Raw genomic sequence first — 27,873 nt, forward strand, 5'->3', positions numbered from 1 at the left:
TCTGGGATCCATAATAGATTTTTACTGGGCACTGTCCTTTTAAAATACCACACAAGGTGCTGCAGTGTTTAGTAAACCGTTTCAGTCGTGCCCTCTTCCAATGCCATGCCATAGTTGAGTCTGTAACAGCCTAAGGAGATCCTACATTTGAATGTGTTCTACTTTATCATTCGGTTGCTCTGTGCTGGTATAAGTGTGATGTGGGTAGTCATGACAGCAAATGTAGGGTTTAGAAGTAGGAAACCTCTAACACCGCACACTTGATCAGAGTAAGCTGCCATCTGAGGTACACGCTAGGCTTATTATAGGGAAATTCTCCTAGAAAGGCAACTGGTTCACAGCCCAATGAATAAATGGCAAGAAGATGTGAAACAGACCCCCCCCCCACGAAGTCCAACTTGTCTTGGAAGTGTCCAGTGTATGACAGGGTTTAAAAGGTATTCTCCTTAAGGAAACAAAGAAATCGGAAGTTGAGGAGATAACAATAATATTACAGCTACTAACAATAACTTGGTAACCTCAACAGTAGTGGAGGGATACAGCCAGCTGTCTACTCCCCTTAGGTTAGAGAGCTAGGAAGAAAAGGATGGTCAGTCCACATAAGTTAACAAGTTTTTTAATGGATTTTTAGAGCTTTAAAAAGAATAGACAATTCCTAACAGACATTTGATAAGTTAATATGTATTTAGATTTCTGCTAGACAATACTGTGACTAACAAAGAAAATGAAATCATCTCACAACATTTAAACATCAAAGGCATTGAAAAGAATCATTCAACTTTAAGAAAAGTAATTTCAAAAAGGGACGCATGCACAGAATGCCCTACAGAGAACAAAGCTCAACAGTAACAAAGTGACATCAAACACAACATTTAGTATATAAATGTTCTGCCTGTACCTTTTGCATGCAGATTTCTCAGTAAGTAGTTCTGGTGACACATACTGTGCTGTTCCTACAAACGAATTTGCCCTTGCTGGACCAGGAATGAAACGATAAGAGGGAAAGAAAAGAAAATTAGTCTAGCATACATACTAAATCACTACAACATCCAATGTTTAATGTAAAAGCAAGTGCACTATGCTACATTTTATCTGCGGATACCATTCAAGGGTCAGGTGAGCAAAATGCCTTTACCAGTCACTGAATTTAGACAACAAATACCAAGAGATAAGGAGTTCAAACGTGCAGCAGTTAAAAAGGGCAATGTTGAGAGACTATGGCAAATAAAGTCAAGCTAGGCCACTTCTTTTGGAAACCTACACAAAAAAACCTGCCAAATTGGGAGGTCATTAGTCTGTGCTGCTTCACCTAGTTCAGACTTTGTCAAGCTAAGCATCATCTTAGGTACAAATTAAAATAAGTCCTAGATTTACTCGCAGTCGCTCTATTCTTTAACTTCCAAACCAATTTCTCTCACAGGGATCATCTTTCGATGGCTTCAATAAAAAAATCAGCTGATCTGTCAGCCCAAAACAAATGAGAAGAGCAGATCCTGCACAGTATCACTTGCCACAGTTACTTTCAAGACATGTGCTGAACACTTGCTATGTGTTTTTGTGAAGTGCAAAGTCACCTGCAAGAGTATCTTCTTGCTGAGCAGATGTGTGTGCTTAGCCCTGCCCATGATAGGTTGGTTAATTTAAAAGCCAGATCTTCAGCTTCTTGGGGAAATCAAGAACACAAGACAAGGTTCTGACATGGAGTAGGAGTCATTCCAGACTTTAGAAGCGATGTAAGAGAATGCTCATCCTCCTGACCTATGCAAGCGATGTGTGCGAGTCGGAGTGGTGTGGAGCAGAGGTGTGTGTGTCATTTGTGGTATTGCAACTGCCAGAGGACTACCTTTGCCTCCCAGTGTGATTCTGAATAAACTCCCCACAAGTCAATGTCAGATCTTTGAAGCTCAGTCAATGGGTTTGATTGGCAATGTTCTAGTCCTGGAATGAATAGGGATCTTCTTAGGTCCCAAGGCAAATGAGGCACTTTAGTTCTATTGATGTTGTGAACAGTGGTTCTTCCAAAGCTCACCTCAAAGCAGATCAGCACTACATAAAAAATGAAGAACTATTTTCACAGAAAACTAGGATCTAAAAGTCTCAAGACATCAATAATAGGTACAGAACAAAAACTAATTTTTATATATGTCAGGAGCAGCAACCAATAACTTCAGTTTAAGTATGCCTGTGGAGGACCACAAATTCACTTTTGCTGATACAGTCAAGATCCCGAAAAAAACTGGAGGAGAAAGATGCCTCCTACAACTATAAATCATGGAGAACTCAATCTACAAGTATGACATACAATATGACGGGGAGTTTTGTCTTATAATCCTTCTGAACTATCGGTATAACAGGGATGACAGGAGAGACTCCAGCTTAGACTCCTTTGGTTTTTCACTAGTATGAGAGAAACAGTGTGTCTACTAATTTATACTTCTTCTAGACCCTTTTCTACCCCCAATTAGTGAAAGTCATTTTACGGTCTCTGTCAGGTGCTACCATGCTTCAATTTAAGTTATACAATTTACCAACCTCTGGAAAGATGGAAGGTGGAGTATGCTTTGCTTGGATTTCAACTTATGAGCTACAGATCAACATATACGGGTGCTAGATGCAGGGGAAAAAGGAGGGGCTACAGCAGTACACTTTTACTAGAGACTGCATAGATCTAGGCGAAATGTTGCAATAAAATAGTAGAAAATAACATTTAACTGAAAATATTTTGAAAAAACGTACTTATGAAAGTGAAAAATCTAAAAAATGTATTTAGAAATAACGCAAAGAAGATCTGTTATGAAAAATATTTCTTCAGTACCTCCATTGTGGCTGTAATTTGAACGAAATCAAAGGGGAGGAGTGAGTTCTCTCTATCGATGTCCTATACTCTTTCACTAATGAAACACAGATCTATTTTCCATAAAGGTTTTCAAGATGGGATATTTTAACTCAATGTTAAGGTGCATGCTAGTTTTTAAACACATCCATTTAGGACTTGAAATACAGTTAAAAGTAGTTACATTTCACACCTTGTGCTTAATTACTGAAATTAGAATACAAAATATTAGAAGATACCGACTAAAAAACAAATGGTTAGGGAATAGCCAGGTGAACCTGAGGACACTGGCAAGCCTGTTCAAGTTTGGTAAGGCAGGCATACCAACACAAATGATAAGAAACTGCAGAACTAGGTCTTGCATGAACAAGTTGTCATAATCGGGAGTAAAAAACAGCTGGTTTTCCTCGGAATGGAAATGATGTTCACCTAATTAGCACCACACAGAGGCAAACCAGGAGGAAAAAATAACCTTGCCTGTGAGCATCCCTTTCTCTACATCACCATCATGACTGATGTTTAAGCATCCATCAATACGCAGGCTTTCACCCCACATCTTCATCAGTTTAAGAAAGTTAGCACCAAGGAGATGAGTGGTAAAGAATGACCAATGTACAAGAAACAGAGTCTACAACAGTAGAAACCATAAAACCATCAGTAGTTGTTGCAATGGTAAACTCAAAATTAGCTGGTTCATCACAATCTGTGTGAAAAAGAAAATGTGCCAAGCTGTAAAGGAAAGGACTGATATGAGAACGATTCTGGGGTATTTCACCTATGTGACATTTCACAAACTAGCACTGCTGCTCATGATATTCCTTTCAAATAAACAGGAAAAAGAAGCAAACTAGGGTTGAGGCTTGTTGACGACAGACTTGGAGAATACTGCCTTGCGACCTTTCTGGGTGAGTAGTGCGCTCTATAAATCCCTGATTGATTGATTGAATACTGCACAACCTTGAATAATGTTGTAAAGCACAGATAACAGGTCCCCTATTTTGGTAGTAAACAAAAAAAACCATCAAATCAGTTGGAAAAAAGTTGATGAAACCAAATATAAGCAAACGAACAAATATGTTTTAGTCAACTTTGGCTAATGATATAAGTTGCTACAGTTAGTAAAGAAGCACATCAACCTCAGAGTTGGCTGCACAGGAAGCAAAGCAACCATACCAGGCAGCAAAAATCCCAGTTCAATTTGAGAACAACACATTATACTGCACCAATTTCCATCTGAAAGCCAACAGACAAACTGCTGAGGGGATGTGGAAAATATGTTTGAGAAGTGTTATGTGACCCCCCCCCACCTTACCAAGGCAGTTTAAGAGTAACGTGGATGAGTTTTGAAGTCACTGCAGAACGCTCATCTAGGCTCACAGTGGTTTAAAGGGTGCTGGCAGACAAAAAGGATTAGTATCCCAATGATGCTTGGCTACTTGCCTCGGGACCCCCGCTGACGCACTCGGGAATTCTTATGGTGCATCTTCCCCCAGGATTTGCAGTCTCCCCCAGCTAGCCCTTCTGTTGGGGGGCTTCCTACAGGGATGGTCCGTGACGGTAGTGTGGGACTAGGGCAGTTGCGGGCTGATGTGGGACAGAAAAAGAATAAATGATAGGAAAAAATTATAACAGAAGTGAAAAAAACAGTCATTTTTTTTTTATTTACGTTTTCTGTTACCATTGCTAAATTCTAGGAAAAAAACATGCTTTAGACATAACTACCAGCTTTTTTGCTATTGTAAAGATGAAATTCTTCCTTAACAGTTACGTCAACGTTCACAGTAAACAAAAACAAATGACGGTATGCTGTGTCCAGAATGTGCTTCAGTGAAACCACTCCATATATGCAATCATGCACGCTTCTGGAACAACCTGCCTTGAGCTGCTTTGAGTAAAAATAAAACAATAGATTTGTTAAGGCAATACGAGAGATAAACACAAACAAGGACTTCATTGTTTGTAGCTCAAAGTTCTCCTATTAGCAATAAATGGGGGAAGGAAACTGCTACTAAGAGCCAGTATGCACTCGGTGTTGAAGCAGACCACTTCCTTGAACTAAGGGTGGCTGAATGATCAAACATAACTTTATCCTACCTCTATCCTTTCTCCGATATCCCGAACCATTGAGAAGAATCCCCAGCACCAATAAGAATAAGAGGCATAATAGAATTGGCAGCAAATACTGAACAAATTAAAACTTCTATTTTTAGAGTGCTCCTAGATGACAAATAAAAAATAATGCATCAAGAATCCATGCAACATAAGCCATGCAGCTGCCTTGCAGGTGTACAGTGGGTACATGCCTTACGACCATAATTGAAGTTACTTTTGCTTCAGTCGATCCTGCACTGATATTTCTAGGGGGGTAGATGAGGAGGGAATTTGAAACCGTATTGGAGAGGTTATCAGTCATGCAATTGCAGTGATAGAGGCCACCTTGCAATTACATTTGGATTGTCTTGATGCCAATTTACAACAATGAAAGTTTCTAAACAGTCTGAAACAAACAGCTCACAGCTCAAAGACATGACTCCCGGAAGTGATGCAACAAAAAAGCTTTCTTCAAGAAAGGCAGACTAAGGGAAAAGAAAGCTAAACCCTAAAAAGACTTGTGGTGATGTGAAGAAAGAATAAGGTTAAAATTCCATAAGGTCCTAAACTCTTGGGCTGCGAGAAAAAAAATACAGGTCAGCTGAAGGACTGTTTAGAGTACAAGTCTTTTCAGGTAAGCTTCAAAGATATGACTAAGGACCGAAAATTACAGTGTCTAAAGAACAAGTTAGGAAAAAAAAAACAGTTTTACATAGAGCCTAGTTTCAGAAAACCATAGCTACATATTTCTGTAGGAGCATGTGGTGATATTTTTTGGCAGCTTGTAAAATTTCCCGACTGGTTAACAAATGATCTAGAAAGGTAAAGGTCCATTCCTCTTGACGAGTGTGCTCAAGCGAAACCAATGGAAAATCTTTTCAATGTCTTTGAGGAGATCTTGCTTCTGGAGAAGACAAAGTAGTTTCCGCTGGTGGAAGTGCACAAGTTCTGAGAGCAAGCAATGGTGTGGCTAAGCTGAAGCTATGAAGATGGGAGCACTCTGTGGTGTATCAATATCTGAAGGCCTCTCTGAATTAGATGTATTAAAGAGAAAGTAGAGAAGAACAACTTTGATCAGTCTATTAGGAAAGCGAGCCCACTCCCACAAATTTCATTTCAGCCACATATGAGATAGTAAGTGCCTACATTCACTGTGGATTGTAAAGGGGTCTGCGAGGAGGGTGACCTCGACAGGCGACATATGCCCACAAAAATGGAGCAGAGTGCAACTTAGAAGGGTTTGCACTTGTGATGTACCCTCACCATCCTATTCCCAACAGTGCCTCCATACTAAGTATAATTGTAAAATGGAATCTACATTTACCAAAAAGCCCACTGTGAAATGGCCTAGTGCTATATTTCCATTGCCAGGGTAGAAGAAATAGAGCACAAAGTGTTCAGGCTGTAAAATCAGGCAGGATTTGTCCAAATGAACTATTAACATTTTGCATTTCATCCGATGGAGAAAGGACAATGGGACACCTGAAAGTTCATGAGGAAGTGTACATCGAAATACCAACTTCCTCATCTACCACAAACCATCAGATGAAAACACAGGAGTCAGTTGTTTCAAAAAAGTGAGCTGGTGGAGGACCAGAACCAGGCTGGGCTTGCAGTCTGACAACAGATCCCAATGCTCTGCTAGTTAAAGCTTTATGGAACACACCTGCACCCGAACATAGGGTGCTATCACCACAGTTCCAAACACGATCATAGTAATCGAGCAGTGCTCACCAGAGACTCAAATGTTTTGTCAATGTTTTTAGAAAGAGTGTCAGGATCTCAGGTTGTATGAAAGACCATGTTTTGGTGAGAGGCACAGGTGTTCTCATTGTGTAACAGAGAAGGCAGTCTATAAAGAAAATACGTAAAGTGCCTTATCAAGAACAGCAAAGTACTTCCACATGGAATATAGATGCTCATCCTATTCAATGATACATTCGGTACAGGAGTTGGTGTGAACTCCTGAACATATCCAGTAAGCTTTGTTTCCTGGTAGGAGGCATCTTCAATCAAGACCTATGCTAGGCAGCGTGCTCCCTCCTCCTTTTGTGATCGACATTTTGCTGAGTTATTCGGATTACGAGCTCTGGGGTGCACCTGTGTTCTAAGAGTGGTAATAAGCTTGAGAAGACTGTTAGCAGCATTGCCAACACCCACCAAATTTCACTTGTTACTCTTTTCTGAAGAAGGGCAACAATCCTGAAACCCACTTCTAGAGATACACAGCACTGGCTGTACCAGCAATGGTGCTAAAATCTTTCAAATGACGTGTGTTATCATGCACTGTATTTACCACAATGCATCTGGGCTAACTGTGTATCAGCATGCCAGGCAGTGTGCTCCCTCCTTTTGTGATTGGCTCCTTGTTGAATTAATGGGCTAACAAGCCCTGGGAGTCCTAGAAAACTTGAGAAGACAATGAGCAGCATTGCCAGCACCCCCAAATTTTATTTGTTACTCTACTGAAGAAGGAAAACTATCCAGAAACACATGTCTAGAGCTACACAGCACTGGCTGCACTAACAATGGTGAATACTAAAGATGTTCAAGTAATGAGTGTAATCATGCACTGCATTTACCATAATGCATCAGGGCTAATTGTGTGCTGGTACATCAAGCAGTGTACTCCCTCCTCCTTTTGCAAGTGGCTCCTTAACAATTTAAAACTATTGAAAATACAGTTGCAAACTGTCCCCTAAAACCTATGTTTCATTCTTAGGGTCAAGCCTGTGTGAGCTATGCACTAGCACATGCGCCCTATTTAGCAAGACACTACTGTTTACACAAAGTATCTGAATCCAGCCCACTGCATGCCTTCTGCTGGCTTCAGTTTCACTTCTTTGCTGCCTCCTAATTGGATAGTGCAGGCCAGGCATCAGTTCCTGTATAGATTAATTCTGCTTAGCTAATGTCACTGCTGCTCACGCTGTGATTCAGGTACCTTTCTTAAAATTATTTGACTTCTTTCCTATGTTGCTTCTTCCACTTCTTGTTGCTGCCTGTCCCACCACCCTCTTTGAAAACATACACTGCGACCCTTCCCCAGTCCTTTTTATTACTTCCCTCGACATCATCCTTGCACCGCCCCACGACGGCACTGTCCACCTCATAAGATTTATATATATATATATATATATATATATATATATATATATATATATATATATATTTTTTTTTACTTTACAGTGACCATTGACTATATCTCAGACTTCTTCATGATACAATGTGCGCATTTTCCTGCTCACAAAGAGGAATGCCATCTCTAAACAGTTACAAAACCCAGTGGACCATATCAGAAGTGGCTCAAGGACTTTGTCGTCTTAATCCACAGTATTAGAGGATTGCTAGTGGAGACAAAATGTCGTTTAGGGTCATTCGTGCCATAGGCCTCAAGGAGCATGGCTTTCAAGGCAAGTGGAGGAAACACTGCTTGCCAAAGATGGTGGCCATTAAGAGTTTTACATTGCAATGATGGTTCAAATAGGGGAAACAACATTGAGCGAGGATTTTCAAATGCCTTCCGTTACCAAGAGCACTAAAAGACTTCTACAGGGTGTAGCATGACTTGTAAATACGAGACCAGGCATCTCCCACCTCTGATTCTGCTACATCATAAAGTATCCACTACTGCCCACCCTCCATTGTCAGCATGCTGCCACCTGCCGTCCACTGTTAACTTGCCCCCCCCAGCCACTCCCTCCTGCACTCCATTATCTGTTTCCCCCATCCCCTCCCACCTGCCGTTGTCTGTGCAGTTTCCCACAGCCTTACGTCCATCTTTGTCTGTGTGCTTTCCCAGTAGCACCTACCCTCCACAGTCAGCTTGCTTTCCCAGCCCCTCCCTCCAACCCTGCATTGTCAGCTTGCTGCGGCAGCCCCTCCCTCCCATCTTCCATTGTCTGGTTGGTCTGCCAGTTCCTCTCACTTACTCTCAATAGTTAGCTTACTGCTCTATCCCGTGTTGCTATACATCATTGGTAGCTTCCTTCTTTATCCCCTCCTGCATTTTCATCTTGATGTCCCAATCGCTCATGCACATTCTCAGTTGTCAGCTTACTTCCACGATCCTCCCACTCACCCCTAGTTGACCGCTCACCGTCCCAGCCCATCCTACCACTCTCCATTGCCAGCTTAAATCCTCAGCCCCTCTAATAACCCTGGTTATCACCCTGCTGCCCCATTCTTTCCCATCTCCCTCTGTTGTTAGCTTGCTTCCATAGTCCTTCGTGTCCACAACTAATGTTTTTTTCCCTCCCCAGCCCCGAACTCTAACCCTCTGTTGTTTGTGCTTTCCCACTGTATCCTTTCCCCTATATCCTTCTTTGCCACCCTCCTTTCCTCTGTATTGCTTCGTAGCCCAGCCCACTCCCTTGATTTATTTTTAAAGGAAAAAAAAAAAGCATATTAGTGAATTATTGATGGTCACTTCATGGAGCTTTTCCTAAAAATTATTTTTAGGCATACTGCACAGCAGATGCGCTACTAAACAGCATAACCAAAATTAATTGCCAAAGCCAATAACGCTCCGAAGTGAGACCTATTGGCTTTGCCAATGCTTATTTTTTTTATTGTAAGCATGTCATTTATGTTTAGGGGGCAGATCATTCTCTTTTTTCTACTTCTATCACTTTACTTTATCTTGCATATGCTTTTTGAGTTTGCATGAAGGTTTTAAACTGGATGGTAAGTGGGTGATTGCAAGAAAGTCACTGGGTGGATGAGTGAGTGCATGCACAATGCCTTACTGCATGCCTGCTAATCCTATGACAGTCTTGCCTGATGATTATAACACGTTGTTTAAAAAGACACTGTAGTCTACTAGAATTAATACACTAAACGTATAGTATGTCCAAAACAAAAATAAATGAACGGCTCTACAGGCTCAAAAATGTTATTCTGATCTATTTCCGAATGTGCCAATATGGATTAGGGAGGTCTGCGTTGTGGGTATTCTCTTTGAATTCATGAAATACTGTGCAGTAACATGAATTATTATGTGGTGTGGTGTAGTTAAGACCTTACCATGTAATGATGTCACAATCTGTATCAGGTACCGTTAGGTTATTTAAGAAAACCCCTAGTTCAGTCATGTATAGCTGTGGCACAGAGCAGTGAGGTGTAGTCAAAGGAACAGGTACAAATCATTTCGAAGTACCAAAGAACAAGTTACTTACCTCTGGTAATGTCTTTTGTGGTAGAGAATATCTAGCCGCAGACATCTCACCTTAGAATATTCCCTAGTTGTCAGACTGGATCCGGAAAATCTTGAGCAGTACTTTTTCCGGGGCGGCAGGTGGCACTGACCAGCTCTGCTTCCGCCGCGCCAGAAATGATGTGCGCTGCCTACACAGACGCCACCCATGCTGATGACAGTTTCTTTTTGTGACATTTCAAAGCCAGAAGCACAGATCCATGTAAGAAAGATGATGGACTAGTGTGCAGACACTAAGGACCTACAGGGACCTTTCTAGATTAACAAGGCCATTTGCAGAAGCAGGGAGGTTGGGAGGGTCCATAAGGAATCTGCACCTAGAGTCTTTGCCAGATAAGGCGTTACTGAGGTAAGTAACTTGTTCATCTGATAAAGATTTCTATCTGAAGATTCCAAACCTTAGAATAGATACCCAAGCAATACCTCCTCAGCATAGCAGCCTGACAGATGTCCGGGACAGGTGCCATGACTGATTGAATAAGCCCAGAAGCCCCCATGGCAAGGCTTATTGGCCAATACTTAGACGATTTTTAAGCAGAGGACAAATCATCTGGATATGGTCCATTGCTGCACAGCTTTCCCTTAAGTCGCTCTGGCACACCCAATAAAGAGGTGATCGACCAGTCGGTGTTATTTGAGGAGATCAATGTAAAACTATGACACTCATTTTGGGTCTAGGCAAATCTGTAGTAATAATCTACAACCTTTATACTATGTGAACTTGGCTACCTGACTCGTAGTTACTAAGGAAAGATCTTATTACAACAAGTGACTTCCTTTTGCTTGGAAGGATAAGGAGAAGGAAAGAAGGTTGGCAGGGTGCTACTTTGGTCCACGTAAAAAGGTACTACCACTTTTGGCAGGACAGAGGCACAAGTGAATAGAACCAGTTTGTCTGGAAAAAGTTGATGTATGGAGGGTGCACAGAAAGAGCCTGAAGCTTGCTAACCCTCCTGGCCAAAGAAATGTCTACCAAGAAGACTGTTTTGATGGTCAAGAGACCTAGATGACAATTATGCATGGGCTCAAAGAGTGAGAACATTAAAAAGTTAAAAACAAATTAAGGTTACATTGGGGCATAATGAAGCATTTTGGAGGAAACATGGGCTGAAGCCCTTTCAGGAAAGGAGTCACAGCTGGTGACTTGAACGAAGAGGGCTGATCCAGCAACCACAAGAAAACCAATAGAGTCGAAAGAGACTCTTTAGCTGTGCCCAAATCAAAGCCTTGCCAGCCTAAGCAGGCATATTTGGTCTTGAGGGATGCATGGCTGCCAGAATGACTTCACATGCTTCAAAATGGAGGTCAAACTCTGTCAGATGCTCAATCTCCATGCATCAGACGAAGCATGCACAGGTTTAGGTGCAGATCCCTGCCTTGTTGCTGCAACAGGAGATCCTTCTGTAGGGGGAGCCTGTTCAAAGGACTGATGCTCAGGAGATCAGGATACCATACTCTTCGTGCCCAATCTGGAGCCACAAGAATGCATTGGGCCTGGTCATTCCTGATCTTCGTGAAAACTCTGGACAGAAATGGTATAAGCAGGAGAGCTGATTTCCACTCAAGACTCAAGATAAAATGCATCTCTGAGTGAAAGGCACCTTGGTTACTCCAGAATGCAGAAATGCTGACATTCTACAGTCTTGGTTGTCGCGAACAGATCTAACCAAGGTTCCTCCAAGTCACAGTAGAGACCTTGCACCACACCTTTGGATTAAGACACTATTCGTGATCTGTGAGGCATCAACCACTGAGTTTAATTGCACTGGCTTTCAAAGGGTCTGCAAGGGGCTAACTTGCTTTCAACAGCCAGTCGCTCAGGTTGGGGAATAATGGGAACGTCTGACCGATGGGCTGCAACTATTGCCATTGCCAACACTCAAAGAACAAAGGGAAGCACAGCAAACTAAAATGTTTGTGGCCCACCGTGAAAAACGGGTAATGTCTGTGTGCTGGCAGGACAGGTATATTAAAGAGTCCTGCAAGTTCAATGCTACCATCCTGCCTCCAGGATCCAGGGTAGACAGGACATGAGCATTTTAAATTTCTCCTTCTTCAAGAAAAGGTAGAGAGGGTGCAGGTCTAATATAGGGTGAAGGCCTCAGTACTTTGTCGGTACCAGAAAGTAGATGGAATAGCAACCATAACCCTCTTCTGATGTCAGAACCCTCTTGATGGTTCTTTTGACAAAATAGCTTTCACTTACCAATGTAGCAGGTAGAGGTGGCTATGGCCTGGTGATGGCAGTATGAGGTGCAGGGTTTCTGTGAATGGGAAGGACATAACCCCGCTGGACAATTTGGAGCACCTATTTGTCCGACATTATGGGCTGCATTTGAGGCAGGTGGAGCCACTGACTGATCAACCATGATGTTAAGATGACAAATTAAAATGATTTTGGAGACTGTGATTGCCGGGGCAGCAGGCTAGGCAGATCTCAGGTCTTGGGTCCCACAGGGCTTGTAGGAGCTGCGTCCACGGCCACAAAAGAACAGTGGAGCTTGTTGGCAATGGTGGCTGGGTTGGAGAGGATGTGATTGGTAGTCCCTACCATACCCACAGAAGGGGCGAAAGGCAGAATGGGGCTGCCAAGGGGCTGTGAAGATTCCCAGTGACCAAGCTGTGGCCCTGCTTTCCTTAAAGCACTCAAGTACAGAATCTGCCTCATTGGCATAAAGGCACCTGCCATCAAAAGATATAGCCATAAGGGATGCCTGGAAATCACCCCAGGATGGGATGGCCCAAGCCCCACCAAGACCATGAGCAGCACTTGTGCAACCAAGTCCCAGACTGTATGGTAACACCAACACAAAAGGCACATGGTGTTTACATACCACAGTGCAAGGATAGTGGTAGAGAAAATCATCTTACCAAAGATGTGCAGCCTCTTGGATTCCCTATTAGGTGGTGTGCTACCAAATGTGCCAGAGTGGAGACGTGGTGACCTGGACAACCAGACTCTCCAGGGCAGGATGCTGGCTGCAGAAAGCTGGGTCCCCAGGAGAGGCAGTGGCTGCAAGCAATCGTCCTATGCACAGGAGCCCTTGCGCAGGGCTTGGCCTGTGCCTTAAGATGGACATCTGTGAAGGCTTTATTAAAGGAAGGGGAAGAAGGGATTCTATGGGGACTACTCATGATTGAAGCACCTCTGACAAGGCGTTTGTCTTCACTGCCACAGAGGGCAGCGTAAGGTCACAGCCCTCAGCAAACCTCCTCGCCACCAGGGCAAATGAAGCCCCTTCCTCTGTAGTCACACTAGGAGGAGAGACTAGACCAGTGTCCGTAGAGGTGTCGAGACCACTGGCATCCACCAGTATTGGGAGGCACTGTTTCCAACTTGGAGGGTCATGTTCTGGACGGTGCGGACATTGGGAACCACTGGAACAAGCTCCAGGGAAGGCTCTGCCTTGTGACTGGAGCTAGTCCAGAAAAAGGGGGCACGACTGGTACCAAGGGCTAACCAGACTTCAGGAATCCAGTCAAAGCACATGCCGAACATGTGGGGGTCCAAAGGGGATTCAGAGGTGGTGGTCCATCCAAATATGAGGTGCACGACCTCAAAAAATTCCTTCTGCTGGGGAATCCTGGAGTGAAGCCAAATACTGCAGCTGATGCATGGGAGTGGGATCATTGTTTCTGCGTCTTGTCTGAAGACTTTGACTAGCATGGTGAAGTCGAATAGTGCTTCGACTTCTTGGATTTTATGTGGGACTCAACAGATGACTGAGCAGGACTAGGATCAACAGGAACGGAACCGTGGGCGGGTACAAGGACTTGGGACCCGGAGCGGAGTTGTCAAACAACCAGGAGTTTCAGGAAGCAATACCTGAACTGCTTTAGGGTCATCACTCGACAGTCGGCAGGCTTTGGAGCTGTTGCCGGGCTCCAGGCACCAGAGGCAAACCAGGTAGGATTTGTCACTCACAAATGCCTGTGACAGGATCCACAGGATTTAAAATCCCACAGGTTTTCCCAGATCTATACTGATAGCACAGAAATAACTGATGTTAGCACACTGGGGTGGAACCTATATATAAGCACTGCACATGTTATTTCTGGAGCCGTGACCTACTGGCAAGCAGATATCCTCCTCAAGATTTTCCAGATCTAGTCAAACACCTTGGGAATATTTTAAGGTAAGGAATCTGCATCGAGAAGTGTCTATCAGATACAGTAAATACGTAAGACACCACACGGTAAGTTTCAAATGCAATAACTCTTTCCAAGTGGCTTAGCAGTTCTGAGCCTAGGGGTAAGAATAGCTACTAAGACGGGCCACAACGGAGTCAGAGCCAGTCACAGAGACCACTCCGGTATTTCAAGACGTTACCCCTTGTGTCTAGCAGTCTCAGGATCCTCACTGTACATTATCCTTTACCGCAGTCAAGCAAAGAAGTGGTCCTGATGCCAGGGAAACCCAAATTAATCAAAGGTCCTCTTGCTTGCCATTGGGATAAGATCTTTTAGTGTGCGGGTGGAGAGCTGAAAGACTGTTACCCCCTTCAGTTGGGGTGGGGGCTTAACCATGCCTATAGTGGCTGGTAGCCACCACCCAACACTTTCTTTTTTTTATTTTTTTTATTCCCTTGCATCTAGTAGGCTTTCTGCCCCCCACCCCGGGGAGTGGATCGAGGGTAATTTCCCCATCTGCCCACCGGTGGGCAGAAAAACTTTGTCCCTATTTATTTGGGGTGGGAGGTATGGCCATACCCCCCCCCCCCATCTTTTTGGGGGAAAATTTCTTCCCTGGTGTCTAGTGGGATTTCTTGCCCCCCTTGGGGGAAGATGTGCCTTACAAAAATAGGCCGATCTGCCTCCCAAGGAGGGCAGAAATTGGCAACAGTAATGTGCCCTGATGGGAAGCGACCCTTGCCCAAGGGGCTGCCCCCCCAAATAAAACACACACACACACAAATCACTGGTGCCTAAGTGGTTTTTGCCTACTTTTCTGAAATGTTTTGCTTTCCGGGATCCAGCATTGGTTTCACACCCATTTCTGTTACTAACTGGAAGGAGGCTGAAAGCACACAAAAAATAGTAACAATGGAATATGTCTCAGTAAAATGCCAACATTGTGTTGAAAAATGTGGTTTTCCGATTCAAGTCTGCCTGTTCCTGAAAGCTGGGAAGCTGGTGATTTTAGCACCGCAAACCTTTTGTTGATGCCATTTTCAGGGGAAAAAACCCAAGCCTTCTGCAGCACTTTATTCCCATTTTTTAGTTAAAAAAAACATAATTTTCACTCTATTTTGGCTAATTTCTTGGTCTCCTTCAGGGGAACCCACAAACTCTGGGTACCTCTAGAATCCCTAGGTTCTTGGAAAAAAAGGACGCAAATTTGGCGTGGGTAGCTTATGTGGACAAAACGTTATGAGGGCCTAAGCGCAAACTTCTACAAATAGCCAAAAAAAGGCCTGGCATCTGAAGGGGAAAGGCCTGGCAGCGAAGGGGTTAATAGGCTAATAGGTTCACAAAGAATAACAATGGTACTTTTTAATCAGTTCTAATATTTGTAGTCTGAATAATCAACCTCTTCCCGCAAGGAAAATGGAATGACAGCTTAAGTCACATTAATTTTCAATTTGAAGTGCAAGGTTTGCAATTACTGTCACTTTTCTAAAAATATTGTTCAAATTAAAATCTTACCTTGTTTGCCATCTGGAGATAATATTTTTGCTGTTCCGAAGTCTGTTATTTGAATATGCATGTCTTCATTAAGCAAAATATTCTCTGGTTTAAGATCCCTAAAAAGAGGCATTTATAATCAAAACATTTTATCTCAATGCTTCACCGATAGAAAAATAAGCTAAGTAATCACCTAAACATTTACAGTTTGTACATCCAACACCTAATTTAAAACAGAAATTCGTATGCTTTGTAGCTTACAGCATAGAGAAGTGCAAAATTAAATATTTATCTAAAAAAAATAAAAGAATTCAACACATTTCCACTTAATAGAGGTTAAGGCACCCCATTCTCCAATACACTGCTTGATAAATGAACTGAGCAAAACAAAAAAACTGATGGGTGGAATGTTTTATCCAACATGCCACCTGAGATAGGAACTAGATATAACCAAATCAGCCTTGGTCATGCTCCAATAGAAACAGTCCAGCCCTAACTGCTAGACCACATCCCTTGTGAACAGGAACACAAGCAACAGCAGACCAGTCTCAGCATAGTTAAGACTGGTCATTGCGGTACAGCTTGAGTTTTGTGTCACAATTAGCACAGGACCAACATCCAGGCATACCCTGTACACTAAGGGAGTCAGTCATACTGAGGAAAATAAAGTGATGGGTGGAATGGTTGAATTAACCATTCAGAATTGAATTTAAGCATTTCATCCATCACTTTGTAGACCAAGCTACTTACCTTCGGTAAATATATATCTGGTAGAGACATATTATAGTTGCAGATTCCTTACACTAGAATTTCCCCCAGGCATCAGACTGGATCCAGAGATTTTTCTTTGAGCAGCCGTCAAGTGGTATTGGTCGACTCCGCATGCGTCGTGGTCGCTGTAATGACGTTGTGGTCGTATATAGGCGCCACCCTGGTGTCGGTTTCTTTTCACGACTTTCCACGCCAGTAGCGAGGGGCCACAAAGAACACTGATAATGATGCGCCAAAACTAGGGCCCTTAAAGGGGTAGTTCCTGTCCATAGAAATCAGTTCGCAGAGCAGGGAGGATGGGCAGGTCCGTAAGGAATCTGCAACTAGAACATGCCTCTACCAGATATATTGTTACTGAAGGGAAGTAACTTGTTCATCTGACAGAGACTTCTGGTTGCAGTTTCCTTACCTTAGAATAAATACCAGAGCAGCACCATCCCCGGTTGTAGGCTGCGAACTAAGATCACACCAAAAAGTCCTGCAGGACTGACTGGCCGAAGCAGCCATCTCTGCGGATCGGACTACCCAGGCAGTAATGTCTAGTGAAGGTGTGTAGGGATGCCCAAGTCTGAGCCTGGTAGATATCCAGGACTGGAACTCTGCGTGCTAACGCTGTGGTAGCAGCAGTTGTTCTGGTGGAATGAGCACTGTAGGAAGTTGGCTCTGTATGTGCTATTTCAAAGTAAGGAATAGCATGCACAGAGTCCAAGGGTTCCCCTTAGAGGTAAAATAGTGGTAAAAATAGATAATACTAATGCTCTATTTTGTGGTAGTGTGGTCGAGCAGTAGGCTTATCCAAGGAGTAGTGTTAAGCACTTGTTGTACATACACATAGACAATAAATGAGGTACACACACTCAGGGACAAATCCAGCCAATAGGTTTTTATATAGAAAAATATATTTTCTTAGTTTATTTTAAGAACCACAGGTTCAAATTCTACATGTAATATCTCATTCGAAAGGTATTGCAGGTAAGTACTTTAGGAACTTCAAATCATCAAAATTGCATGTATACTTTTCAAGTTATTGACAAATAGCTGTTTTAAAAGTGGACACTTAGTGCAATTTTCACAGTTCCTAGGGGAGGTAAGTATTTGTTAGGTTAACCAGGTAAGTAAGACACTTACGGGGCTTAGTTCTTGGTCCAAGGTAGCCCACCGTTGGGGGTTCAGAGCAACCCCAAAGTCACCACACCAGCAGCTCAGGGCCGGTCAGGTGCAGAGTTCAAAGTGGTGCCCAAAACACATAGGCTAGAATGGAGAGAAGGGGGTGCCCCGGTTCCGGTCTGCTTGCAGGTAAGTACCCGCGTCTTCGGAGGGCAGACCAGGGGGGTTTTGTAGGGCACCGGGGGGGACACAAGTCCACACAGAGATTTCACCCTCAGCAGCGCGGGGGCGGCCGGGTGCAGTGTAGAAACAAGCGTCGGGTTTTCAATGTTAGTCTATGAGAGATCTCGGGATCTCTTCAGCGCTGCAGGCAGGCAAGGGGGGGATTCCTCGGGGAAACCTCCACTTGGGCGAGGGAGAGGGACTCCTGGGGGTCACTCCTCCAGTGAAAGTCCGGTCCTTCAGGTCCTGGGGGCTGCGGGTGCAGGGTCTCTCCCAGGCGTCGGGACTTTAGGTTCAAAGAGTCGCGGTCAGGGGAAGCCTCGGGATTCCCTCTGCAGGCGGCGCTGTGGGGGCTCAGGGGGGACAGGTTTTGGTACTCACAGTATCAGAGTAGTCCTGGGGTCCCTCCGGAGGTGTTGGATCGCCACCAGCCGAGTCGGGGTCGCCGGGTGCAGTGTTGCAAGTCTCACGCTTCTTGCGGGGAGCTTGCAGGGTTCTTTAAAGTTGCTGGAAACAAAGTTGCAGCTTTTCTTGGAGCAGGTCCGCTGTCCTCGGGAGTTTCTTGTCTTTTCGAAGCAGGGGCAGTCCTCAGAGGATGTCGAGGTCGCTGGTCCCTTTGGAAGGCGTCGCTGGAGCAGGATCTTTGGAAGGCAGGAGACAGGCCGGTGAGTTTCTGGAGCCAAGGCAGTTGTCGTCTTCTGGTCTTCCGCTGCAGGGGTTTTCAGCTGGGCAGTCCTTCTTCTTGTAGTTGCAGGAATCTAATTTTCTAGGGTTCAGGGTAGCCCTTAAATACTAAATTTAAGGGCGTGTTTAGGTCTGGGGGGTTAGTAGCCAATGGCTACTAGCCCTGAGGGTGGGTACACCCTCTTTGTGCCTCCTCCCAAGGGGAGGGGGTCACAATCCTAACCCTATTGGGGGAATCCTCCATCTGCAAGATGGAGGATTTCTAAAAGTCAGAGTCACCTCAGCTCAGGACACCTTAGGGGCTGTCCTGACTGGTCAGTGACTCCTCCTTGTTTTTCTCATTATTTTCTCCGGCCTTGCCGCCAAAAGTGGGGCCTGGCCGGAGGGGGCGGGCAACTCCACTAGCTGGAGTGTCCTGCTGGGTTGGCACAAAGGAGGTGAGCCTTTGAGGCTCACCGCCAGGTGTGACAATTCCTGCCTGGGAGAGGTGTTAGCATCTCCACCCAGTGCAGGCTTTGTTACTGGCCTCAGAGTGACAAAGGCACTCTCCCCATGGGGCCAGCAACATGTCTCGGTTTGTGGCCGGCTGCTAAAACTAGTCAGCCTACACAGATAGTCGGTTAAGTTTCAGGGGGCACCTCTAAGGTGCCCTCTGGGGTGTATTTTACAATAAAATGTACACTGGCATCAGTGTGCATTTATTGTGCTGAGAAGTTTGATACCAAACTTCCCAGTTTTCAGTGTAGCCATTATGGTGCTGTGGAGTTCGTGTTTGACAAACTCCCAGACCATATACTCTTATGGCTACCCTGCACTTACAATGTCTAAGGTTTTGTTTAGACACTGTAGGGGTACCATGCTCATGCACTGGTACCCTCACCTATGGTATAGTGCACCCTGCCTTAGGGCTGTAAGGCCTGCTAGAGGGGTGTCTTACCTATACTGCATAGGCAGTGAGAGGCTGGCATGGCACCCTGAGGGGAGTGCCATGTCGACTTACTCGTTTTGTCCTCACTAGCACACACAAGCTGGCAAGCAGTGTGTCTGTGCTGAGTGAGAGGTCTCCAGGGTGGCATAAGACATGCTGCAGCCCTTAGAGACCTTCCTTGGCATCAGGGCCCTTGGTACTAGAAGTACCAGTTACAAGGGACTTATCTGGATGCCAGGGTCTGCCAATTGTGGATACAAAAGTACAGGTTAGGGAAAGAACACTGGTGCTGGGGCCTGGTTAGCAGGCCTCAGCACACTTTCAATTGTAAACATAGCATCAGCAAAGGCAAAAAGTCAGGGGGCAACCATGCCAAGGAGGCATTTCCTTACACAACCCCCCCCCAAACGAAAGAGGATGAGACTAACCTTTCCCAAGAGAGTCTTCATTTTCTAAGTGGAAGAACCTGGAAAGGCCATCTGCATTGGCATGGGCAGTCCCAGGTCTGTGTTCCACTATAAAGTCCATTCCCTGTAGGGAGATGGACCACCTCAACAGTTTAGGATTTTCACCTTTCATTTGCATCAGCCATTTGAGAGGTCTGTGGTCAGTTTGAACTAGGAAGTGAGTCCCAAAGAGGTATGGTCTCAGCTTCTTCAGGGACCAAACCACAGCAAAGGCCTCCCTCTCAATGGCACTCCAACGCTGCTCCCTGGGGAGTAACCTCCTGCTAATGAAAGCAACAGGCTGGTCAAGGCCATCATCATTTGTTTGGGACAAAACTGCCCCTATCCCATGTTCAGAGGCATCAGTCTGCACAATGAACTGCTTAGAATAATCTGGAGCTTTTAGAACTGGTGCTGAGCACATTGCTTGTTTCAGGGTGTCAAAGGCCTGTTGGCATTCCACAGTCCAGTTCACTTTCTTGGGCATTTTCTTGGAGGTGAGTTCAGTGAGGGCTGTCACAATGGATCCATATCCCTTCACAAACCTCCTGTAATACCCAGTCAAGCCAAGGAATGCCCTGACTTGAGTCTGGGTTTTTGGAGCTACCCAGTCCAGAATAGTCTGGATCTTGGGTTGGAGTGGCTGAACTTGGCCTCCACCTACAAGGTGTCCCAAGTAAACCACAGTTCCCTGCCCTATCTGGCATTTGGATGCCTTGATAGAGAGGCCTGCAGATTGCAGAGCCTTCAAAACCTTCCTCAGGTGGACCAGGTGATCCCGCCAGGTGGAGCTAAAGACAGCAATATCATCAAGATAAGCTGTGCTAAAGGACTCCAAGCCAGCAAGGACTTGATTCACCAACCTTTGGAAGGTGGCAGGGGCATTCTTTAAACCAAAGGGCATAACAGTAAACTGATAATGCCCATCAGGTGTGGAGAATGCTGTCTTTTCTTTTGCTCCAGGTGCCATTTTTATTTGCCAGTACCCTGCTGTCAAGTCAAAGGTACTTAGAAATTTGGCAGCACCTAATTTATCAATGAGCTCATCAGCTCTTGGAATTGGATGAGCATCTGTCTTGGTGACAGAATTGAGCCCTCTGTAGTCCACACAAAACCTCATCTCTTTCTTTCCATCTGTGGTGTGAGGTTTGGGGACTAAGACCACTGGGCTAGCCCAGGGGCTGTCAGAGCGCTCAATGACTCCCAATTCCAGCATCTTGTGGACTTCCACCTTGATGCTTTCCTTAACATGGTCAGACTGTCTAAAGATTTTGTTCTTGACAGGCATGCTGTCTCCTGTGTCCACATCATGGGTACACAGGTGTGTCTGACCAGGGGTTAAGGAGAAGAGTTCAGGAAACTGTTGTAGGACTCTCCTACAATCAGCTTGCTGTTGGCCAGAGAGGGTGTCTGAGTAGATCACTCCATCTACTGTACCATCTTTTGGGTCTGATGACAGAAGATCAGGGAGAGGTTCACTCTCTGCCTCCTGATCCTCATCTGTTACCATCAACAGATTGACATCAGCCCTGTCGTGGAAGAGCTTAAGGCGGTTTACATGGATCACCCTTTTGGGGCTCCTGCTTGTGCCCAGGTCCACCAAGTAGGTGACCTGACTCTTCCTCTCTAGTACTGGGTAAGGGCCACTCCATTTGTCCTGGAGTGCCCTGGGAGCCACAGGCTCCAGAACCCAGACTTTCTGCCCTGGTTGGAACTCAACCAGTGCAGCCTTTTGGTCATACCAAAACTTCTGGAGCTGTTGGCTGGCCTCAAGGTTTTTGGTTGCCTTTTCCATGTACTCTGCCATTCTAGAGCGAAGGCCAAGTACATAGTCCACTATGTCCTGTTTAGGCTCATGGAGAGGTCTCTCCCAGCCTTCTTTAACAAGGGCAAGTGGTCCCCTTACAGGATGACCAAACAGAAGTTCAAAGGGTGAGAACCCTACTCCCTTCTGTGGTACCTCCCTGTAAGCGAAAAGCAGACATGGCAGGAGGACATCCCATCTCCTTTTGAGTTTTTCTGGGAGCCCCATGATCATGCCTTTTAATGTCTTGTTGAATCTCTCAACTAAGCCATTAGTTTGTGGATGGTAAGGTGTAGTGAATTTATAAGTCACTCCACACTCATTCCACATGTGCTTTAGGTAGGCTGACATGAAGTTGGTACCTCTGTCAGACACCACCTCCTTAGGGAAACCCACTCTGGTAAAGATACCAATGAGGGCCTTGGCTACTGCAGGGGCGGTAGTTGACCTAAGGGGAATAGCTTCAGGATACCTGGTAGCATGATCCACTACTACCAGGATATACATATTTCCTGAGGCTGTGGGAGGTTCCAGTGGACCAACTATGTCCACACCCACTCTTTCAAAGGGCACCCCCACCACTGGAAGTGGAATGAGGGGGGCCTTTGGATGCCCACCTGTCTTACCACTGGCTTGACAGGTGGGGCAGGAGAGGCAAAACTCCTTAACCATGTTGGACATATTGGGCCAGTAGAAGTGGTTGACTAACCTCTCCCACGTCTTGGTTTGTCCCAAATGTCCAGCAAGGGGAATGTCATGGGCCAATGTTAGGATGAACTCTCTGAACAGCTGAGGCACTACCACTCTCCTAGTGGTACCAGGTTTGGGGTCTCTGGCCTCAGTGTACAGGAGTCCATCTTCCCAATAGACCCTATGTGTTCCATTTTTCTTGCCCTTGGACTCTTCAGCAGCTTGCTGCCTAAGGCCTTCAAGAGAGGGACAGGTTTCTTGTCCCTTACACAGCTCCTCCCTTGAGGGTCCCCCTGGGCCTAAGAGCTCAACCTGATAAGGTTCAAGCCCCAAAGGCTCAGTTCCCTCAGAGGGCAGAACTTCTTCCTGAGAAGAGAGGTTCCCTTTCTTTTGCTGTGTTGCAGTTGGTTTCCCAACTGACTTTCCTGTTCTCTTGGTAGGCTGGGCCATTTTTCCAGACTCCAGCTCTACTTTTTCACCCTGTGCCTTGCATTGTGCTCTTGTTTTCACACACACCAGTTCAGGGATACCCAGCATTGCTGCATGGGTTTTTAGCTCTACCTCAGCCCATGCTGAGGACTCCAGGTCATTTCCAAGCAGACAGTCCACTGGGATATTTGAGGAGACCACCACCTGTTTCAGGCCATTGACCCCTCCCCATTCTAAAGTAACCATTGCCATGGGATGTACTTTTCTCTGATTGTCAGCGTTGGTGACTGTGTAAGTTTTTCCAGTCAGGTATTGGCCAGGGGAAACCAGTTTCTCTGTCACCATGGTGACACTGGCACCTGTATCCCTCAGGCCCTCTATTCTAGTCCCATTAATTAAGAGTTGCTGTCTGTATTTTTGCATGTTAGGCGGCCAGACAGCTAGTGTGGCTAAATCCACCCCACCCTCAGAAACTAGAGTAGCTTCAGTGTGGACCCTGATTTGCTCTGGGCACACTGTTGATCCCACTTGGAGACTAGCCATACCAGTGTTACCTGGATGGGAGTTTGGAGTGGAACCTTTCTTGGGACAGGCCTTGTCTCCAGTTTGGTGTCCATGCTGTTTACAGCTATGACACCAGGCCTTTTTGGGATCAAAGTTTTTACCCTTGTACCCATTGTTTTGTGAAGAGGCTCTGGGCCCACCCTCCTGTGCAGGTTTTTGGGGGCCTGTAGAAGACTCTTTACTATTTTTAGTTTTGGTTGTCTCATCACCCTTCTGCTGGGGAGTCTTTGTGACCCCTTTCTTTTGGTCACCCCCTGTTGAAGTCTTGGACACCCTTGTCTTGACCCAATGGTCCGCCTTCTTTCCCAATTCTTGGGGAGAAATTGGTCCTAGGTCTACCAGATGCTGATGCAGTTTATCATTGAAACAATTACTTAACAGGTGTTCTTTCACAAATAAATTGTACAGCCCATCATAATTACTTACACCACTGCCTTGAATCCAACCATCTAGTGTTTTCACTGAGTAGTCAACAAAGTCAACCCAGGTCTGGCTCGAGGATTTTTGAGCCCCCCTGAACCTAATCCTGTACTCCTCAGTGGAGAATCCAAAGCCCTCAATCAGGGTACCCTTCATGAGGTCATAAGATTCTGCATCTTGTCCAGAGAGTGTGAGGAGTCTATCCCTACACTTTCCTGTGAACATTTCCCAAAGGAGAGCACCCCAGTGAGATCTGTTCACTTTTCTGGTTACACAAGCCCTCTCAAAAGCTGTGAACCATTTGGTGATGTCATCACCATCTTCATATTTAGTTACAATCCCTTTGGGGATTTTCAACATGTCAGGAGAATCTCTGACCCTATTTATGTTGCTGCCACCATTGATGGGTCCTAGGCCCATCTCTTGTCTTTCCCTCTCTATGGCTAGGATCTGTCTTTCCAAAGCCAACCTTTTGGCCATCCTGGCTAACTGGATGTCCTCTTCACTGGAGTTATCCTCAGTGATTTCAGAGTTGTTGGTCCCTCCTGTGAGGGAACCAGCATCCCTGACTATTATTTGTGGAGTCAGGGCTTGAGAAGCCCTGCTCTCCCTAAGTAGGACTGGAGGGGGGGAATTTCCCTCCAAGTCACTATCTTCATCCTCTGAGTTGCCATCCTCAGAGGGGTTGGCCTTTTCAAACTCTGCCAAAAGCTCCTGGAGCTGTACTTTGGTAGGTTTGGGGCCCATTGCTATTTTCTTTAGTTTACAGAGTGACCTTAGCTCTCTCATCTGTAGATGGAGGTAAGGTGTGGTGTCGAGTTCCACCACATTCACATCTGTGCTAGACATTATGCTTCTAAAAGTTGGAATACTTTTTAAGAAACTAAAACTGGTTCTAGAATCTAATTCAAACTTTTACAAACTTTTAAACTCTAAAAGAAATGCTAAACAGGATCTAACACAAGGCCCTAGCAGGTCTTTTAAGAATTTAGAAAACTTTTCAAATTGCAAAAATCAATTTCTAATGACAATTTTGGAATTTGTCGTGTGATCAGGTATTGGCTGAGTAGTCCAGCAAATGCAAAGTCTTGTACCCCACCGCTGATCCACCAATGTAGGAAGTTGGCTCTGTATGTGCTATTTCAAAGTAAGGAATAGCATGCACAGAGTCCAAGGGTTCCCCTTAGAGGTAAAATAGTGGTAAAAATAGATAATACTAATGCTCTATTTTGTGGTAGTGTGGTCGAGCAGTAGGCTTATCCAAGGAGTAGTGTTAAGCACTTGTTGTACATACACATAGACAATAAATGAGGTACACACACTCAGGGACAAATCCAGCCAATAGGTTTTTATATAGAAAAATATATTTTCTTAGTTTATTTTAAGAACCACAGGTTCAAATTCTACATGTAATATCTCATTCGAAAGGTATTGCAGGTAAGTACTTTAGGAACTTCAAATCATCAAAATTGCATGTATACTTTTCAAGTTATTGACAAATAGCTGTTTTAAAAGTGGACACTTAGTGCAATTTTCACAGTTCCTAGGGGAGGTAAGTATTTGTTAGGTTAACCAGGTAAGTAAGACACTTACGGGGCTTAGTTCTTGGTCCAAGGTAGCCCACCGTTGGGGGTTCAGAGCAACCCCAAAGTCACCACACCAGCAGCTCAGGGCCGGTCAGGTGCAGAGTTCAAAGTGGTGCCCAAAACACATAGGCTAGAATGGAGAGAAGGGGGTGCCCCGGTTCCGGTCTGCTTGCAGGTAAGTACCCGCGTCTTCGGAGGGCAGACCAGGGGGGTTTTGTAGGGCACCGGGGGGGACACAAGTCCACACAGAGATTTCACCCTCAGCAGCGCGGGGGCGGCCGGGTGCAGTGTAGAAACAAGCGTCGGGTTTTCAATGTTAGTCTATGAGAGATCTCGGGATCTCTTCAGCGCTGCAGGCAGGCAAGGGGGGGATTCCTCGGGGAAACCTCCACTTGGGCGAGGGAGAGGGACTCCTGGGGGTCACTCCTCCAGTGAAAGTCCGGTCCTTCAGGTCCTGGGGGCTGCGGGTGCAGGGTCTCTCCCAGGCGTCGGGACTTTAGGTTCAAAGAGTCGCGGTCAGGGGAAGCCTCGGGATTCCCTCTGCAGGCGGCGCTGTGGGGGCTCAGGGGGGACAGGTTTTGGTACTCACAGTATCAGAGTAGTCCTGGGGTCCCTCCGGAGGTGTTGGATCGCCACCAGCCGAGTCGGGGTCGCCGGGTGCAGTGTTGCAAGTCTCACGCTTCTTGCGGGGAGCTTGCAGGGTTCTTTAAAGTTGCTGGAAACAAAGTTGCAGCTTTTCTTGGAGCAGGTCCGCTGTCCTCGGGAGTTTCTTGTCTTTTCGAAGCAGGGGCAGTCCTCAGAGGATGTCGAGGTCGCTGGTCCCTTTGGAAGGCGTCGCTGGAGCAGGATCTTTGGAAGGCAGGAGACAGGCCGGTGAGTTTCTGGAGCCAAGGCAGTTGTCGTCTTCTGGTCTTCCGCTGCAGGGGTTTTCAGCTGGGCAGTCCTTCTTCTTGTAGTTGCAGGAATCTAATTTTCTAGGGTTCAGGGTAGCCCTTAAATACTAAATTTAAGGGCGTGTTTAGGTCTGGGGGGTTAGTAGCCAATGGCTACTAGCCCTGAGGGTGGGTACACCCTCTTTGTGCCTCCTCCCAAGGGGAGGGGGTCACAATCCTAACCCTATTGGGGGAATCCTCCATCTGCAAGATGGAGGATTTCTAAAAGTCAGAGTCACCTCAGCTCAGGACACCTTAGGGGCTGTCCTGACTGGTCAGTGACTCCTCCTTGTTTTTCTCATTATTTTCTCCGGCCTTGCCGCCAAAAGTGGGGCCTGGCCGGAGGGGGCGGGCAACTCCACTAGCTGGAGTGTCCTGCTGGGTTGGCACAAAGGAGGTGAGCCTTTGAGGCTCACCGCCAGGTGTGACAATTCCTGCCTGGGAGAGGTGTTAGCATCTCCACCCAGTGCAGGCTTTGTTACTGGCCTCAGAGTGACAAAGGCACTCTCCCCATGGGGCCAGCAACATGTCTCGGTTTGTGGCCGGCTGCTAAAACTAGTCAGCCTACACAGATAGTCGGTTAAGTTTCAGGGGGCACCTCTAAGGTGCCCTCTGGGGTGTATTTTACAATAAAATGTACACTGGCATCAGTGTGCATTTATTGTGCTGAGAAGTTTGATACCAAACTTCCCAGTTTTCAGTGTAGCCATTATGGTGCTGTGGAGTTCGTGTTTGACAAACTCCCAGACCATATACTCTTATGGCTACCCTGCACTTACAATGTCTAAGGTTTTGTTTAGACACTGTAGGGGTACCATGCTCATGCACTGGTACCCTCACCTATGGTATAGTGCACCCTGCCTTAGGGCTGTAAGGCCTGCTAGAGGGGTGTCTTACCTATACTGCATAGGCAGTGAGAGGCTGGCATGGCACCCTGAGGGGAGTGCCATGTCGACTTACTCGTTTTGTCCTCACTAGCACACACAAGCTGGCAAGCAGTGTGTCTGTGCTGAGTGAGAGGTCTCCAGGGTGGCATAAGACATGCTGCAGCCCTTAGAGACCTTCCTTGGCATCAGGGCCCTTGGTACTAGAAGTACCAGTTACAAGGGACTTATCTGGATGCCAGGGTCTGCCAATTGTGGATACAAAAGTACAGGTTAGGGAAAGAACACTGGTGCTGGGGCCTGGTTAGCAGGCCTCAGCACACTTTCAATTGTAAACATAGCATCAGCAAAGGCAAAAAGTCAGGGGGCAACCATGCCAAGGAGGCATTTCCTTACAAGCACGCAAACCCTCAAGGGGTTGTTTTTTCGCCAAAGCGTAGCACATCTTGATGCAGAGGACTATCCATCACGAGATGTTCCCCTTCTGTACCTCCTTTAATTTCTTCGGGCCCACCTAACCCTGGAAATCTTTGGTACGATGGAGGTAGAACGCCAAAGCTCATTTTGGATCCAGGCAGTCAAGTCTCTCCTCCACATGAGAGGGATGTGGTGGTGCATAAAAAAGTAGGCAAGGTGACTGAT

General features: G+C 45.7%; 1 protein-coding gene across 2 annotated transcripts in view; it reads right to left on the reverse strand.

The window, feature by feature from the left end:
- PDPK1 (3-phosphoinositide dependent protein kinase 1) overlaps nt 1-27,873 on the reverse strand; it is a 297,914-nt gene that overhangs the window by 168,262 nt on the left and 101,779 nt on the right. Inside the window, exons 6-8 of one of the 2 annotated variants that reach the window (XM_069209886.1) lie at nt 15,786-15,883; nt 4,274-4,417; nt 899-974 (exon numbers count right to left, since the gene is read on the reverse strand). In XM_069209886.1, the coding sequence (XP_069065987.1) occupies nt 899-974; nt 4,274-4,417; nt 15,786-15,883 (318 nt within the window). The remainder of the gene's footprint in view (nt 1-898; nt 975-4,273; nt 4,418-15,785; nt 15,884-27,873) is intronic. The other variant, XM_069209887.1, reaches the window with a different exon arrangement.

The sequence above is a fragment of the Pleurodeles waltl genome, chromosome 10, assembly GCF_031143425.1.
Source record: "Pleurodeles waltl isolate 20211129_DDA chromosome 10, aPleWal1.hap1.20221129, whole genome shotgun sequence".
Taxonomy (NCBI): domain Eukaryota; kingdom Metazoa; phylum Chordata; class Amphibia; order Caudata; family Salamandridae; genus Pleurodeles; species Pleurodeles waltl.